The sequence below is a fragment of the Neltuma alba genome, unplaced genomic scaffold (genome assembly GCF_004799145.2).
Source record: "Neltuma alba isolate B1F8T4 unplaced genomic scaffold, ASM479914v2 tig00013892_pilon, whole genome shotgun sequence".
Classification (NCBI taxonomy): Eukaryota; Viridiplantae; Streptophyta; class Magnoliopsida; order Fabales; family Fabaceae; genus Neltuma; species Neltuma alba.
The window spans coordinates 10,358-26,767 of record NW_021637951.1 but is presented as its reverse complement, the minus strand read 5'-3'; the positions used below and the strand labels follow the sequence as shown (position 1 = coordinate 26,767).

Genomic DNA, 16,410 nt, shown 5'->3' with positions numbered 1-16,410 from the left:
TCTCTAGTGTAATCACAAATCCAGGGAATGCTGAAAGATGTGCTTGAAAGTCAAAGTTTCTTTATCTGATGTTAACAAGGCAAGAGCTCCTTTCGAGCTGCCCTTGTTCATCTTTGAAGAGGTTGGATGTTTAAATCACTGTCCATGTCTATTCCGTGCTCAAGTGCATGAGGCTGCTATAAATCTAAGTGGTCATTTGATGTCAAAATATGATCTCTGCGAAGATGGTTGAGCTTTGAAGTTCTTCATAGGCAGTTTGCTGCTGCTTCTGGTAAATAAGTTATTTATATATTCTTCTAGTCTTAGTAGCATTGATTGTACAAGAGCTATTAGAAATGGAACCAAAAGGTGTGCTTATGCAACGGTATGAACTGGGGAGATTATTAGGCCAAGGAACCTTTGCTAAGGTCTATCATGCAAGGAACCTTGCTACTGGCATGAGTGTGGCCATCAAGATAATTGATAAAGAGAAGATTTTGAAAGTCGGGATGATTGATCAAATCAAAAGGGAAATTTCAGTGATGAGACTAGTCAGACATCCGCATGTGGTTTGAGCTTTATGAGGTAATGGCCACTAAAACCAAGATTTACTTTGTCATGGAGTATGCAAAGGTGGTGAACTCTTCCACAAGGTAGCCAAAGGAAAGCTGAAGGAGGATGTTGCCAGGAAATACTTTCAGCAACTGGTCAGTGCTGTTGACTACTGCCACAGTAGAGGAGTGTGTCATCGGGATCTAAAACCAGAAAATCTACTACTGGACGAAAATGGGAATTTGAAGGTTTCAGATTTTGGGTTAAGTGCTCTTGCTGAGACTAAGCACCAGGATGGCTTACTCCATACTACATGCGGTACCCCAGCTTATGTTGCTCCAGAAGTGATTACAGAAAAGGATATGATGGGTCCAAAGCTGATATATGGTCATGTGGGGTGATCTTGTATGTTTTATTGGCCGGTTATCTTCCGTTCCATAATTCCAATCTGATGGAAATGTACAGGAAGATAGGCAAGGGGCAGTACAAATTTCCTAACTGGTTTGCACCGGATGTACGGCGGCTGTTGTCCAAAATCTTGGATCCTAATCCAAACACCCGGATATCAATGGACAAAATTATGGAAAGTTCTTGGTTCAAAAAGGGATTAGAAAAGAATGTTGTCGCAGCGACCAGCGAGAAAGAACTAGCTCCTTTAGATGCTGATGGTGTATTTGGAGCTTGTGAGAATAACAGTGGTCCTGTTGCAGAGGCAAAACAAGAGCTCACCAAACCTTGTAATATGAATGCTTTCGATATCATTTCAATGTCTGCAGGTTTTGACTTGTCTGGTCTGTTTGAGGAGACTGATCACAAAAAAGAGGCACGGTTTACATCAAACAAGCCTTCTGCAATTATCATCTCTAAGTTAGAGGAAATCTGTAAGCGCCTTCGACTGAAAGTGAAGAAGAAAGGAGGTTTGTTCAAGTTGGAGGGCTCCAAGGAAGGCAGAAAAGGCGTTTTGGGTATCGATGCTGAAATCTTTGAGATCACCCCACTCTTCCATATGGTGGAGCTTAAGAAGTCGAGTGGCGATACATTGGAGTACCAGAAGCTTCTGAAAGAGGACATTAGACCAGCACTTAAAGACATAGTTTGGACCTGGCAACGAGAACCTCAGCAACTCCAGCAAGATACGGTGCTGCTGGGCAAGATCCTTCACATGCTGCCCCATCGGAGATTGTATCACAATCAACTTCATGAGCGTCGTACTGCACAAAATACTTGTCGCATGCTGTCCTTTCTTCTTTAATTGTCCCAGTCAAGCGAGTTGTCATCACAACAGTCTTGGATTAAAATTTGCTAGTGCTATCTTCAGCTTTTATGGATGCCATCAAAGACCTATGATTTAGTTGTTGTTATTATTATCATTGTGTGTTGTTGTTATTTGTTATTGTTTCTCATATTGGCTACTACAAGCCTTTTCTGCCCTTGGTGGCTCAGAGGATAAAAGAAAGGAGAACAGAACACTAGAAACGGCAAGTTTAAACTCGCTCGAAGATCAGAGCAAATGCTTGGCTGTGATACGCTCAGCCTAATCACAGCCCTTTCATTTAACATATTTATGAAATATCGAAAGAGTAATAAGATGAACAGGCGACATTATAAATCTGCTAGCTTTTCTAACGAGTATTATTACGTTAATTTGACAGATTATTTGACTCCTACCCCTTTACGCCTTCCCAATATCTGTGCCTTCTGCCAGATTCCTCTGAGAAGTGATCCATGAAATGGAATGGTCTGGGCTTCGAATTCGTCGTGCTATAAGATGATGTTTCCATCTATTTGTAAATTAACAAAGTAGACGCTTTACAACAGAACCGACCTTAGCTCAGTTGGTAGAGCGGAGGACTGTAGTGGGAACACTTCCTGACAGATGATCCTTAGGTCGCTGGTTCGAATCCGGCAGGTCGGATGTTTTAGTTTTTACAAAGGCTACACATTTATTTATCTTTCTTGTTACCTTGAACTTATTAATTAATTTTGATGAGATTAAAAAAATTAATTATTTATAATAAATACATGTTATCTTTTCTAAATGCCCATATTAATTATGTGTGCTTGAATCATAAATTGATTGTAACTTTTTAAAATATACAACTATTATAAGGATTACTTGAGGTAAAAAAAATAGATAAGTGGATTGGATCATTATATTTAAAACCATAAAAAAGACCGGAGACAGTATTATCTGATTCTTATTGTATCATTTGCATTAGAACCCCTACCTTCAAGACAGGAATAAGTAATTATTAAGTCCTCGCTGGGAATGGAATTCTATTTTCTCTTAAACAAGCCAGAAACTTCAGCCAAAAAAGGGTGGGAAAATAAGAAATCAGTGAACTCATTGAAGATTCAAATCCATTTCGGCTTTCGAAGCCATCTGATTACATTACAATGAATCGTATGAGTTTTAATATATCATTTTTGGGAAAATTAAACCTGGATAAGGTTTTAATACCATAACGGTATAATTTCCCCAAAAGATCAATCTAGTCTTGTCTTAATATGCTACCTTTGGTCCTTAATATAAGATATTATTTGACTTTTATTTTAGTCCTAAATATAAGACCTCAATCCATTTTGTATCCCATATTTACGCATTTTTTTCTAAGATAGGCCTTCTCATAATAGTAGTTCTAGCCAATATACTTGATTAGCAAGATTATTTTATAAAAAAAAAACAATACCTATTTATTACAAATAACTAATTTAACTTATTTTTTTAATCTCTTCAAATTAATTAACTAGCTCTTATATTTTGAACCAGAAGTAATATGTTGAAAACCGACTTGATGATGTATTAATATATGCTGAAATTGAAACCGACTAGACAATACCTAGGCATGATGAAATATTAGTATTAAAACGTTATTCCGGTCAGATGATCAAACCAATAAATCAAGGAACTGATCATTTGATTGGTTCGATTTGAAGACTTGGGCTTTTTTTATGGAATTTTTTAAAAAAAGGTAACAGTACATTAAAATTGTGCTTTAGTAATTACGTTCATAGGATTAGGTATAATTCATACACAAATAATCTATATACTTATAGATTAATGTTTTTTAAATTTAAATATTATTTTCATAATAATCTATCTAATCTTAGGTTAACCCAACTCGAACCATTGCCTCCACCAGTTTATTAACCAATCCAATCTTCAATACATTGCTAATAACTGCTAGTATCAAATCAAATTATCGCATAAAACAAACCCATTATTCATATTCCGTGACAGAACCATATTTAATAACTAATTAATAATTAAAAATATGAAAAATCATTCATGAACGGCTCAGTTATCAATTTTGTCGCCTGAGATTCACCAGGATATCCGTTGAAATTTTGTTTGGGTCTGAGTTCTAAGTCAACATAATATGATCAAATCATGATTTTGCATTTCTCATGCTTATGAATGAGATCCCAGCAGGTTAAGCATGCTCCGGCAATTTCACACAAGGCAGAATCTGGTTTTTCATGTGGGACAACACCGAATCGGTGCACTGACTGAGGAGAGATTTCAGATTTCAATGAACTATCAATTGGGTGTTTGCAAGAATGGGCTTAACTGTTCAACTCTCCTAAAATCATTTTTCCTAGGCAGCCGAACTATAAACATTGGCCAAACCATAATACACACAGACAAATTCAATCCTAACTAGACACAGGCCGGATATCCAATGTCTTCTCGAAGCGAACAAAATTGACAACTAGAAGCTGATAATAAATTACCCCAGTATAATTAATTATATACCTTAGTCGATAAGATATTTACATGATGACAGTAAGATATAGATTATAATCCTTTCACTCCATCACAGGAGGAAGCTATCGGATAAAATGCATGGGAGATAGGGCTGTATTTTATTTCCTCATCAGCAGAGACCTATGTTAGTATCATTTTCTCATTAGGACATCAAGTGCTGCATTTTTCTTTTTCTTTTTTTAAAAGATCAGAGACGCATCAAGCTCAATTCTCCAAAGGAAACATTGCCTTCAAAAAGGGGAAATCCTTCCCTCGGAGAAAAGAAGCAAAAAATTACTCGAACCAAATGGAAGGCACCTGGTTACCTGTTGGCTCAAAAGGCATAGGCATCCAACATGTATTCCTATCCATGCTACGAGGCATGTAAACATCAATCTCCCTTACATAGAAGAAAGGAAGATACAATGCATCCAGTAATTCTAAACTCTACCAAAAGGAGGCTATTTGCCTCAAGAGAACAGGTTTTTTCTCTCTTTTTTTTTTTTTTTGGGGTCAAGTCTCGTGCCCTGTTACTATCCTCTTAATCAAATGGCCAAAGAGACTGTACATCTGACGCGGGGGGTTGACTTCCAATGGGGTGCCTTCCAACAGATGACTTTCCGACTCCTTCCGCAGAACCATGTATAGGCCATTCTTTTCTGCCAAGTATATAGAAACCGCATGCTCTGTTAGAACCATAACTGTTTCATTTATAATATGAACTACTAATAAATATACGTACTTGGAAGAAATAGCCACAGGGGGTTAAAAACAACTACTGAGATAATTTATATGATCAATGATCATATAGTGTATATTATGAATATGAAGAGAAAGACTACACAGTCCACAACATTGAATAAAGCAATAACAATGCATCGTTGACAATGGCAGCAAAAGCATGAAGCCACAAGCAGTTGGGGAAAAAAAATGGGAAACGAGAAAAGCGCAACAACTGGAGAAGTTGCCAGCTCATGCCCATTTGACATCAGGCATAGTGAGGACTAGTTTCATATGAAATTTTATTTACAATTTTTTAACTGAATATCATTACAGTAGACATGTGATTCTTATTCACCTTTATTAGCTGGACAGAAAACTCCCTGCTACACTTTCCTGTTATACTTATGCCTCCATGCGTTTCAGGTTCAGAGTTAGCAATTCATGATTAACTTTTGCAGCCGGTACTCTCAATAAAGTTATATCAACGAGTGCGGATTAAACTAGGCATAATAAAAATAAATGGCTACGCATTCTCATATATCTTTAAAACCACAGTTTGATAACATGGCAAAAGAGGGGAAAATCTGGGTAACAAAGTATAATAACTAGTCAGTGCAAACTCATCTACCAGAATCATTATGTCATGGAGTTCCGATGTCAATCCACACAATCATACAGATCTCTCCAAACAATCATTTTCCATTCTAACTGAAAGGAACAACTTAAACCTTACAGGAAGAAAACAATTTCTTCGCTTTTATTTGACACTAACAATTCAAATATAGGTTATATATACAATAGCTTCAAATCTCTCTACAAACCAATACATAACCACAGCCATGAATATATAGATGGTGCTTCAAGGAATGAAGGATCAATCAAATAACCCAATTCTTTACATACAGTTAAAAAAAAAAAAAATTGAAGTCTTCAATATCTGAACTCCAATTCTGGCATGCAATTTTACTTTCAAGGTCTAGCAGTAGTAACCAAGAATTTTGGCCGGTTCTCACCATGCAAATCGGATGACAAACAATAAAACCATAACTGAGTGCTTTTATGATACAAAGGTTTAAGTACAGTAGCAAAATTAGCTTCCAATTTTTTAAACATTCACGACTAATGGGCCCCAGGATTTTACACTAGCTTCTAAGTTCCTCTTCACAGGTTCACTAATGCATTCTAGTAAGCAACATTTTCAGCCACCTGGACAGAGCACATCATGCATAATTCTACAGTTTACCTTTATTCACATATAATGATATAAACAAGACACATACGATAACAAATTCAGTAGAAATTCACGAGTTTCCATTGCCAAAGCCAGTGAGACAGTGACCACCAATTTTCAAGTTCTAAACTTCTTCAGGATTCCAAGAAACTATATTACATGCAGATATTTGGCAAGATCATCTTTTGCTTCTGTGATATTGTTTGCTCTAAGGATATATTTATGTCCAGTATAACACGTAAACAAACTCTTAAAATTGTATTTTTCCTTGGCTGAACCAATCAAGCAAAAAGAATATGGGGGTGGAAAAGGTCTCTTTCTATTTAAAAACCAACTCCTCAAGTCCAAAGTTCCAACAAGCAAAGCATAGGCACGTGTGCCCTATTGCTCATTGCTAAATAAGCTAAACTAGAAATGGCTCCCATGCTTTTGAATTAGAATTCAAGATAAGCCGATTTTTTTTATAGCTTATGATCAGCGTTGCTTCCTAAAACTTCTATAGTTCTATTGATCAATGAATTATTGATTATTGACGAACGATGACAATACAAATACAATCAGCATAAATTGGCAAAAGGGAAGGTAGAGTAGGAAGAATAATTCGTCAACAAACAGCAAGCAGAACTATTTAAATGCCAGTTAGGAGTTCCAGACGTCCTACTTATACTTTATCAAGATGAACACGGTACATGAATACTAAGACAAATGCAGAAAAATAGGGATATTCATTGAAGATGCAAGGAAGAGTGTAAATATATCACATAACGGTAAGAAATGCCAAAAGCCAATGAGTAGAGACACTGATAGCGTTTTTAACGACTTTATGGATATATAGCATTGTCCAAAGCTCCATGGCTAAATTCAATAATATCCCCAGAAAGCCTAAGCAACGTGTAGCAGACGTCCAAAAATAAGAAAGTCAAAATTTTGCCTATAGCAACCACAATGTCACTCAATCCCCAAAAGATCATAGAAAGGGATAGGAATGATGGAGGAGTTATTTTGCTACCTCATGGATAAAACATCTATATCAATACAAAATGTTTTAACACGTTTTATTTTAATATACATACAGCAGAGGTTACACAATAGCTAGAATATAAAGGACAGGCAGTTTGTACTCACTTGGACCAACTGTTAGCTGAAGAACCTTCAAGCACATGGGTGGGAGTAGATCCACAAGTGCTCCCATATACCCTTTCACTCTGACCTACACCATCCTGAGCTTTAAGGCTGCCTGACAACGGTGGAAAGAAAGCATTCTGTAACCAAGGATCATAATCACTTGAACCAGTTATAGGGCTGAAGGTCCCACCACTCTGGCCATTAGGAAGAAAAGCATTTTGAGGAGAATGGGAACTGGAAATAATGTTATCATCTTTGGTGAAAAGAGACGCCATAGTTTTCTGAGATGGAGGTTGCACCAGGTCATCCTTGTTTGTTGGGTTCCTTTGAGAAGACAAAAGCCAGCCACCAGGACCTCCAACTAAGCCTAAACCTTCCTGACCAAGAGGAGAGGTATTCCACATCTGCCACGTTCCCTTCTCATTTGTAGTTGCATCCTCCAAAGGAAAAGCACGTGCATCCTGGGCCTTGGGGGTAGTTGGAAATCGATTAGAAGAGCTATGCTTTTCTCGGGACAGTGGTGACTCAATTGGAGATGGCTTATTAACTTCAGAACCAGCAGTAATATTTTTTAAGCAGTGAGGCTTTTCTACTTCCATGTCTGTCACAAAGCCACTTCCCAAGTCTAGCTGAAAATTATCAAGTGACTCAGAAACAGGTCCAAGTAAGGACACTGGATCTGGAACATAACAGGGGTCTTCATATAGCTCTTGCTCTTCGTTCCTAAAGTCATGAGTTCCCTCTCCAACTGGGGAGAAAAAGGGTTCAATTGCAGGAGAAAAACCTAGACTGCTGCTGGCTGGTACACTTGGAAAAGTGGACAGATTAAATGGTGACGGAAGCCCAAAATGGATTGGATTATCAAATAATGGCGCAGATGATGATGGGCCAGACTGCTGGGGGCTTTTGACTTCAGATTGGCTTTTGGAATTAGGTCTGCATATCACATTTGAATTTGAATTTTGACGCACTGACGAGGATCGAGTAAATAATTGCTGCCATGACTTTTTCGGAGCTGCCCATGGCTGCTGTTCTGGGATGACCTACAAACAATAATTCACCATCGTAACACTAACACCGTTTTCTTCATGCAAAATTTGTCAAGCTCCAATTATCATGAAAAGGAATGAACCAAGTAGCTAACATCAAGTAAAAGACTTCTTCAAATTTTTGGGTGATAAGATTGTATTATCAAATGATTGCATCATAAAGAGCAGGTAATTATTATTTGTAGATCACTCAAGCATCATTGAGAGCCTGGTACCAGAACAACATCGTGCTCAGGTTTTGTGGGAGAAAGAAAAACAAAGAGAGGAAAACTTACAGTGTGATTCATGTTCTTAATATCTGCATTCGTATTTGACTTTGCTGTTGGACGTTCAGGTTGGCATAAATCTCTCCTATTGGAAACATTATGGGCATGATCTACAGAATTGAGGAACTTATTTTCTTTCACCATGGTAGCAGGAGTATTAGCACCTTTTCCAAAACCAAATGCCTTAGAAGAAGACAAAATAGTACCCCGCATGCGATCAAGGTACCTAGTTCCAGTACTCCCTCGGTTATAATTGTTTGCAGCAACATTTTTATTATGAGTATTGTCTATACTCTGCCCCTTCCCACTCTCAAGCCCAGATTTGTGATGCTCCCTACGATCAGTTTCACCCTTTTTATCAAGGTCCCTCTTCAATACACTTTCCTTGCCAGATTTCTTTTCCAATTCTTCTACATCAGAGTTGCTCTTACTGGACCCTTTATCTTTATCTTTCCTTCTTTCCTGATGCTTCTTCCTATTATCCTTCTCCCTAGTGGGAAGTGATGATTTGCTGCGATCTTTTTCAGCTTCCATTTTCTCATCTCTAAGTCTCCTACGTTCCTCCACCAGCCTGGCAACTTCTTCCCTCTGTTTTCTCTCTTCCTCCTCCAAAAGCTCCTTCTCTAACCTAGCCTGCCTTTTCTCCTCAGCCTTTCTCCGTGCTTTTTCCCCTCTGCTCTCGTGAAGGTTGGCCCCATTCTCACCCCGTTTTGCTAAGAGTGCCCTATGTTCAGCATCAGATGAACATTCCTCCCTTGATGAACTAACTCTAAAAATCTTTCTCCAGAGCCATCTAATGCTCAAGAAAAATGATGTCAAAAGTTTGCAAGAAAAAAACATAATACCAGAATACGACTTATCTGTCAAGCTATGCTCGTCTCCTCCAAAAAGACCACTTTCATTCATCCTCCAGCCGCTAGGCTTACCTGCAACAGACCCACCAGCCCAATTGCCATTCTCCAACCAATCCTGACCACATATCCATCCGTTTTCAGACCAAACTCTGCCATTTAATATCTTGCCACTTTTACCAACAAACTCCTTGACAATATTAGAGTTCGAAATCCCCAACCCTGGTGGTACAGGCAAGTCTAAAACTGGTCTCTTGGAAATATGCCCACAATATGAACACATAAACCGACCGCCACCAGGGTTTTGATCCCTATACGGATTCAAGCAGTTCCGACAACGTCTAGTCGCTGTTTTACGAAGCTTCTGCATTTCTATTGCCTCAAACCTTTTTCTCTCCCTGAGCCGTGCATTCCTTCGCACACGCCAAGCTGACAGCTGAGGCATCAAAACCTCATACCAGAAGAGAGTAACCAATAGCACAAAGACACACGCCAGCCGCGGTGAAGTAATCTCAAACCTAAAAGCAGGCGGTAGAAGCTGAGAAACGGCCCATAGTCCTATTAACGGGATAACCAACCAAGGCAGCATTGTAGCAACCCGGCGAGACCACTTCTGGATCACACAGAGTATACACATTATCCTTTAAACCTCGCCAATATTCCCCGTATCGGAATCAGACAAAGCAAACCCTAGGAAGAAACAAAGTCCCCAATATATGTCCTTCTTGAATATAATGCTTCCAAGAATAAAAACCCTAAACCTATGTTACCCTCCTCCAAATCAATAATCAATACAGCAAGACACGGAAACTTCAGAACCCTAAAAGCCCAAGAACGAAATGTCCCAAATCTTCCAAAGAAAAGAAATTACCCTATCCCCCGGTTAATGTTTCAATAGTCAAAGGGAAATCCAAGAACTTCGCCCAGAAAACAGAATAATGATGAGTATACCAGTTGGGGCTCCTCTTGCCGCGTTGAAGTCAATCGAATGGGAAATGAAATGGGAATCCTACACCTTCAGATTCGGCGTTCATGGCCACAACAAAACGACCAATACCCTCCGAATGGTAGGCGATAAAGCACCACCACCTGCACTGGTACGGGGCGGCCGGAGCTGAACTCGTGTCGTCCGATTGGCTCTGAAGAGCGAAGAGAGAGAAAGTATGCAATAGAAGAGAGAGAAATGACGCAAAAATAGATAAGAAGAGAGATGAAGAAGAAGAAAACCAACGGAATAAATCAAATCAAATTATATAAGCTATCACTGAACCGGGGTAAAATAGATTGGACCGGTTCAGTCTGGGTGACGGTGAACCGGACCGGGTCTTGAAGAGTCCAAGGATGGCGATGGATGGAATTGGAAGGTCCGGAGGTTTTTTTTTTTTTTTTCCCTTGGAGTTAGTTAATTAGCCACACTTAAATTTATTTATTGTCCATAAAAAAAAAAAGTGACTATTTGATTAATTATTCTCCTCCAAACATATTTAATTTAATTTAATGCTATAAATGAATTTATACTTACAATTACATATTACATTTTTTATAATTTTTTAATTAAAGTATATATTTAGTCTTACATAAATAAGGTTTCAGTTTAGTTCCTTAATTTTAAAAGTATACTTTTAGTCATTGAATTTTAAAATTATTAAGCTTAAATAATTATTTTTTATAACAATCATGGTTCTTTTAAAAATTAAATTTAATATGTTAACATTTAATAATATTTTATTAATATTTAAAAGCTTAATATCATTATTTTTTGTTAATATTTTTAGGATTAAATAACTTAAAATTTACTTTTAAAAATTAAACGACCAAAATGAAATCTCAACTAAAGTTAAATAAGTGAAAACATAACTTTAGCCTATTTTTTTTTACCATGAATGTTTTACTAGTTGACGCCATAAAAAAAATATTCTTACGGACATTTAAAATCATGTTTCTTAAATGAAAAAATAATTCTATTGATTAAGAGAGTTTTATCGTAGCATTAAATTAGTGTTTAAAATTTATTGAATAAAATAAAAATAACAAACATGCTAGTTTATTACTAGTAAATAACAAGGGAAGATGAAATCAAAAGCAATTATATTAATTTAATTAATTTTTTTAGTGAATTAGCACATATTAACATATGTTAATTCTAATGGAATGAGCTGTATTATTATTTTTGTATGAACTTGTAAATTAGAGTTAGTTCATAGAAATCATAAATGCAAAATACACACTAACACCCCCCAATTGAAATCAATATCTTAATTGGTTCGAGAATCTTCAAATCTAAACCTTAATATTAAATATGAAATAACTATAACCACGAAAAATCAGCACATAAATATTGCAATCTATAGAATTTAAACACATTATATGATTGCAAAAACAAAATATGGAAAGACTCACGTAGCAAATTTTGTTTTATTCATGTACAACGAGTTTGCTTACATATTTATGTAAAAAGAGACTAAAAAAAAAGATAAAATATAAAAAAACAGTTACTCTTGTGATTATGTGAAACAATAATTTGCTAACACATTTTCTTTTGCCCATCAGGAACTTCTAATCCCACCTATTGCAGTATTGTATTACTCTCCCAGTTGTTAACATAAAACCCATTTAATTAATTTGATTAGATTAAGGAAGTTAGGTAAATTAGTTAATTATAAGAAATATGACACATTTTTTCTAAAATACCATAATCATCTTTTTTAATACCCAATCTTCCTCTTTTACTTGATTATGATTGAAAGAGTATCTATAGAGGTAATTTAGAGAAAATTGATAAATATGAGAAATTGGTCTTATTTTTAGGACCAAAATCAACTCAACAATTAGATTTTATATTAAGGACCGGGGGAGTATTAACATGCAACCAAAAAATCATACTATCATTAATATTATTATTAATTAATATCAGTATAGAATATGAAATTTATAGGATGAATTGTCATATTTACAAATCATATGATGACTATGTTTCATGTGTTACAATATTATATTTACATGAAAGGATGTGTGGTGTTAGATGTTAATGCAGGATTTGGGACAAGATCGAGGCATTTAACAATTTAACAAGTAAATATATAACGTGTATTAAAAAAAATAAAATGTAAGTATTTTCTGATAAGTTTTAATTTCATCGGATAAACACCACTTGACTGAGTTTAATACTATCCTCCATATTGTTGAACGAGGAGTTTCATTCTGGTCAAAAAAAAAAAAAAAGGACAAGGAGTTTCATGACCTTTCCCTAAAACTAGAAGCTACCACGTAATATTATTAATATTAAAAATCCCTTGTAGTAAAATATTAGAGAGTATTACAATATTTTATCATAAATACTTTCCCATCCTTAATGCCAGAACTATTTTAATAATTTGAATAGATCATAAGAAAGCTAAATAAATTATTATTATAAAAAAATGTGACATGATTTTTCTGTAATATCCCTGTAATTTATATATTAAATAAATTAGTTTGAAAAAATTAATAAATATAAAAAATAAAATAAATTGATGTGTTATATTTAAAATCACTATCAACGCTATAATTAGCTTCTATTTGGAGGAGTATTAAATTTCATTCAAATATTGATAAATTAGCAAGTTCTATAGTTGGATGGTTAATTTTCTGAAAACTCGTTCAATATGTGTTTCACAAACATTTAGTGCTTATTTATTTTTCACCGAACAATTTATAAAATTTAGGAAAGTTATTTCAAAAACTGCAAAATATTATAATTAAAGTCATTTCAAATTGCAAGATCCTTTTGCTTGTTGAGAAAATTAATTGATGTAATTTACACTTACTTAATATCTAAGAAGATCTTTATGACCAAAAAAAAAATCTAAGAAAATCTTGCAGTTAAATTTTGACCTTGTGCGAACACGAAGTTGCGGGCTTGAAGCCTGGGAATTTTTTTCCTTTTTTTTTTTTTTGGGTACCATCTTGAAGCCGAGCATGAGTATACGTGTCTGTACATGTACAAACACACATGTACGCACGGACAGGCACCGGACGAAGGGTGAACTTGTAATTTCATGAAAGGTGGTGAAACGTGGCGCCCACTGATTCAGGGGCATAGGAAAATGAAGGCGGTGGGGACTACAGATTGCTCCTTAACTTGTCGAGCTGATTACTTTAATATTTAATTACTTGAAGGTATTCTTGAACGAGGGATCATGGGCATGTGCTTTTCAGGATAAATAAGTATCATAAATGATACTCCTCTGATTTTTAATATAAAATCTATTTAACTAATTTGATTAGATTAAAAAATTAGATAAGTTAGTTAATTATAAAAAAATATAATCTGTTTTTTCTAAAATTAGTTCTCATAAGAAAATTTCTATGCTCATACAAGTAGGGAGTAAAGATAAACTTGGTGGGGTCGGTGAAATCTATCATTTATATATAGTTCATTTTTATAAAAGATTAGTTTTAATAATTAAGAATTGTTAATGACAAGTGGTTTTAGTTGTAGCATCATCCATTATGCTTTGATAAGGTATCAAAGTCAAGTTTAGTGTTGACATATTTCTGAGAATTTGATTTTTAATTCTTGTGTATAAAGTAAATCTAGGTAGAAGATTGAAATGTGTATTTGGCTGTTATCAACGAAGCAAATCTACCAAGAAGTTATCACTTTTTGTTGGATAAAGAGAAAGCAATACTATCAAAAAAATGTTTTACATAGCAAAATAATTTAGTATGTAGAAAGAATTGCTAAACATGTCAAGGAAAAAAAAAAAAGATAATGCCACAATTTTAATAGAAGTATAGGAAAAATCACGAAACAGTGACAAAATTTCCGTCAAGTTACAGTAGATGATTGAATAGGATTAGCAAAAATTCAAATGAAGGACTTCTAAACAAAATTGATTGTGAGCAACGGTTTGGATTTAATATCTATTACCCCTTTCCTCTTTTATTATAGGATTTAATTTTTTGAATGGGTTTATCCCTTTTTATAAGATCTTTTTTGAGTTTTTCTGAGCATTTAATGCATTATTACCTATTTATGTCTAATTTAATACATTTTCTTTCTTTATTTATTTCACTATTACCCTCTCATATTTACCCAAATATAAGGGTATATTTGAAAAAAAAACTACATTTGTTACATATTAATTACTTTTAACTAATCTTAACTATTTTCTTAAACCACGTAATTTAGTTAAAAGAATCTTATAATGAGAGACAGAGGAGTATGTAAGAATTACGAAAAACTTTTACCCCGTCAAAATAAAAGAAAAGAAAGATTTTTTTTTTTAAAAAAAAAGCCAAACACTTACAATTCATTATATTACGACTTAATTATAAAATCGCCGCCTCAAAATTTACATTATACTTGAATTTTCTCCAAGCTTTCTTTGTTATTAATTAATGATACACATAATTTTCTTCTACATCTTTTTTTTTTAACACTAAAATAAAAAGTGCCGGGCACTAGGTCCATTTTTTTATATTATTTCCCTTACTTTTGCGTTATGCCAATTTTGTCATTATTTTGCATACGAATAAAATAATATACTAGACACAAATGGAAAAGTTATCTGATTATTAAGTTAATTGAGTTAATGGGAAGAACCTAATACCAAGCTCTTAAGTGATTAAATCCATTTTTTTAATTAAATCGGTGGGCATAACTTAAATGAGACGCCAGTGTTTAGCTATTAAAAAATGGATAAAGCCAAGAACAAAGTCCCAAGAAGGAAATAAGCCATTCAATTCCAATGCCACTTGTTTAGGAATTTCTTTTGTTTATTTTTTTTAGTAAAATCTTTTGTTTAATTTGAACAACACATCATGAGAGAATAAACGTGTAAAAATATTAAATCTTAAACTAAATTTACTAAAATAAATTTGTGCCCATAACAATTTATAAGAACAACATAAAAAAAAAGGAATACTTAAATTACAATTTCAGCCCTTTGAATTCTTAAAAATCAAACAACCAACAAGTTTGTAACTCTGAAAGTATAATTAATTCAAAGTGCAATAGATTGTGATGTGCTTCTTATATATTTTTCTTGTCTCCTTTGGGGATTTCAATCGCAAATTTCCATTCATGAGATTATATTTGTAATTCTCTTCGTATCTAAATCTAAATATAATAACAGATTCATATTGACACAGATAGTGATAAGAAGTACTACCTCCAATCTTTAATATAAGACCTTGTTTAATTTTTATTTGAGTCCTAAATATAATACCACAATTCTCTAATATTTGTGTATTTTTTTCCAAGATAGTTCTTTTAATAATGGTAGTTCTAACTAACACAGTTAATTAATTAGTAAGGATATTTTAAGAAAGACAATATCTGTTTATTACAAATAACTAACTTAACTTATTTCCTTAATCTCCTCAAATTAGTCAACTAGCTCTTATAATTAGAACCAGATGTAGTATTAATTTCTAAGCGAATATATTTGTGGCTTGACTTCTTCTTTTTTTATACCTAAAATAAGTCTAATAAAATCAAATTTATCCTTTACCCTCTTTTTTTTTTTTGGATGAGGATCCTTTACCCTCTGCGCCCTCCAAAGACAGAGAGAGACATATATATATATATATATATATATATAAATAGTCAGTACATATATATATATATGTCAGCACATAGGTCATGTTATATTACCTCACGTTTATGATTTATAAATTCTAGTAATAACTAACTAAGGGCTTGATAATTGCATCAAGTTATATCAAGTTGGTTAATTAGCGTGAGAGACCTGATAGCAAAATAATAATCCATGTTTTTCTGCATTATTAAAAGAATAATAATTTATAGCGACTCAAAATAAAATAAATAAATAAATTTTGAAACATAAACCGGAAAAATACACATTATTGACTACTCACTTTTTTCACCGCGAATCCTTTG

The 16,410-nt window shown here is 34.3% G+C and overlaps 1 protein-coding gene, 1 non-coding gene and 1 pseudogene across 2 annotated transcripts; 2 read left to right on the top strand and 1 right to left on the bottom strand.

The window, feature by feature from the left end:
* Nucleotides 1-13: 13 nt before the first annotated feature.
* LOC114739331 (CBL-interacting protein kinase 2-like) lies at nt 14-1,895 on the top strand (annotated as a pseudogene).
* Nucleotides 1,896-2,351: 456 nt separating this feature from the next.
* On the top strand, nt 2,352-2,446 carry TRNAY-GUA (transfer RNA tyrosine (anticodon GUA)). Its single transcript has 2 exons — nt 2,352-2,388; nt 2,411-2,446. It is a non-coding gene; the product is annotated as a tRNA-Tyr (tRNA).
* Nucleotides 2,447-4,370: 1,924 nt separating this feature from the next.
* Nucleotides 4,371-10,714, bottom strand: LOC114739333 (stress response protein NST1). Its single transcript, XM_028927389.1, has 3 exons — nt 8,683-10,714; nt 7,359-8,401; nt 4,371-4,938 (listed from the first exon to the last, which is right to left on the bottom strand). The coding sequence occupies exons 1-3, from the start codon at nt 10,159-10,161 to the stop codon at nt 4,821-4,823; spliced, it is 2,640 nt and encodes an 879-aa protein (XP_028783222.1). The 5' UTR covers nt 10,162-10,714; the 3' UTR covers nt 4,371-4,820.
* Between the last annotated feature and the right edge of the window lie 5,696 nt (nt 10,715-16,410).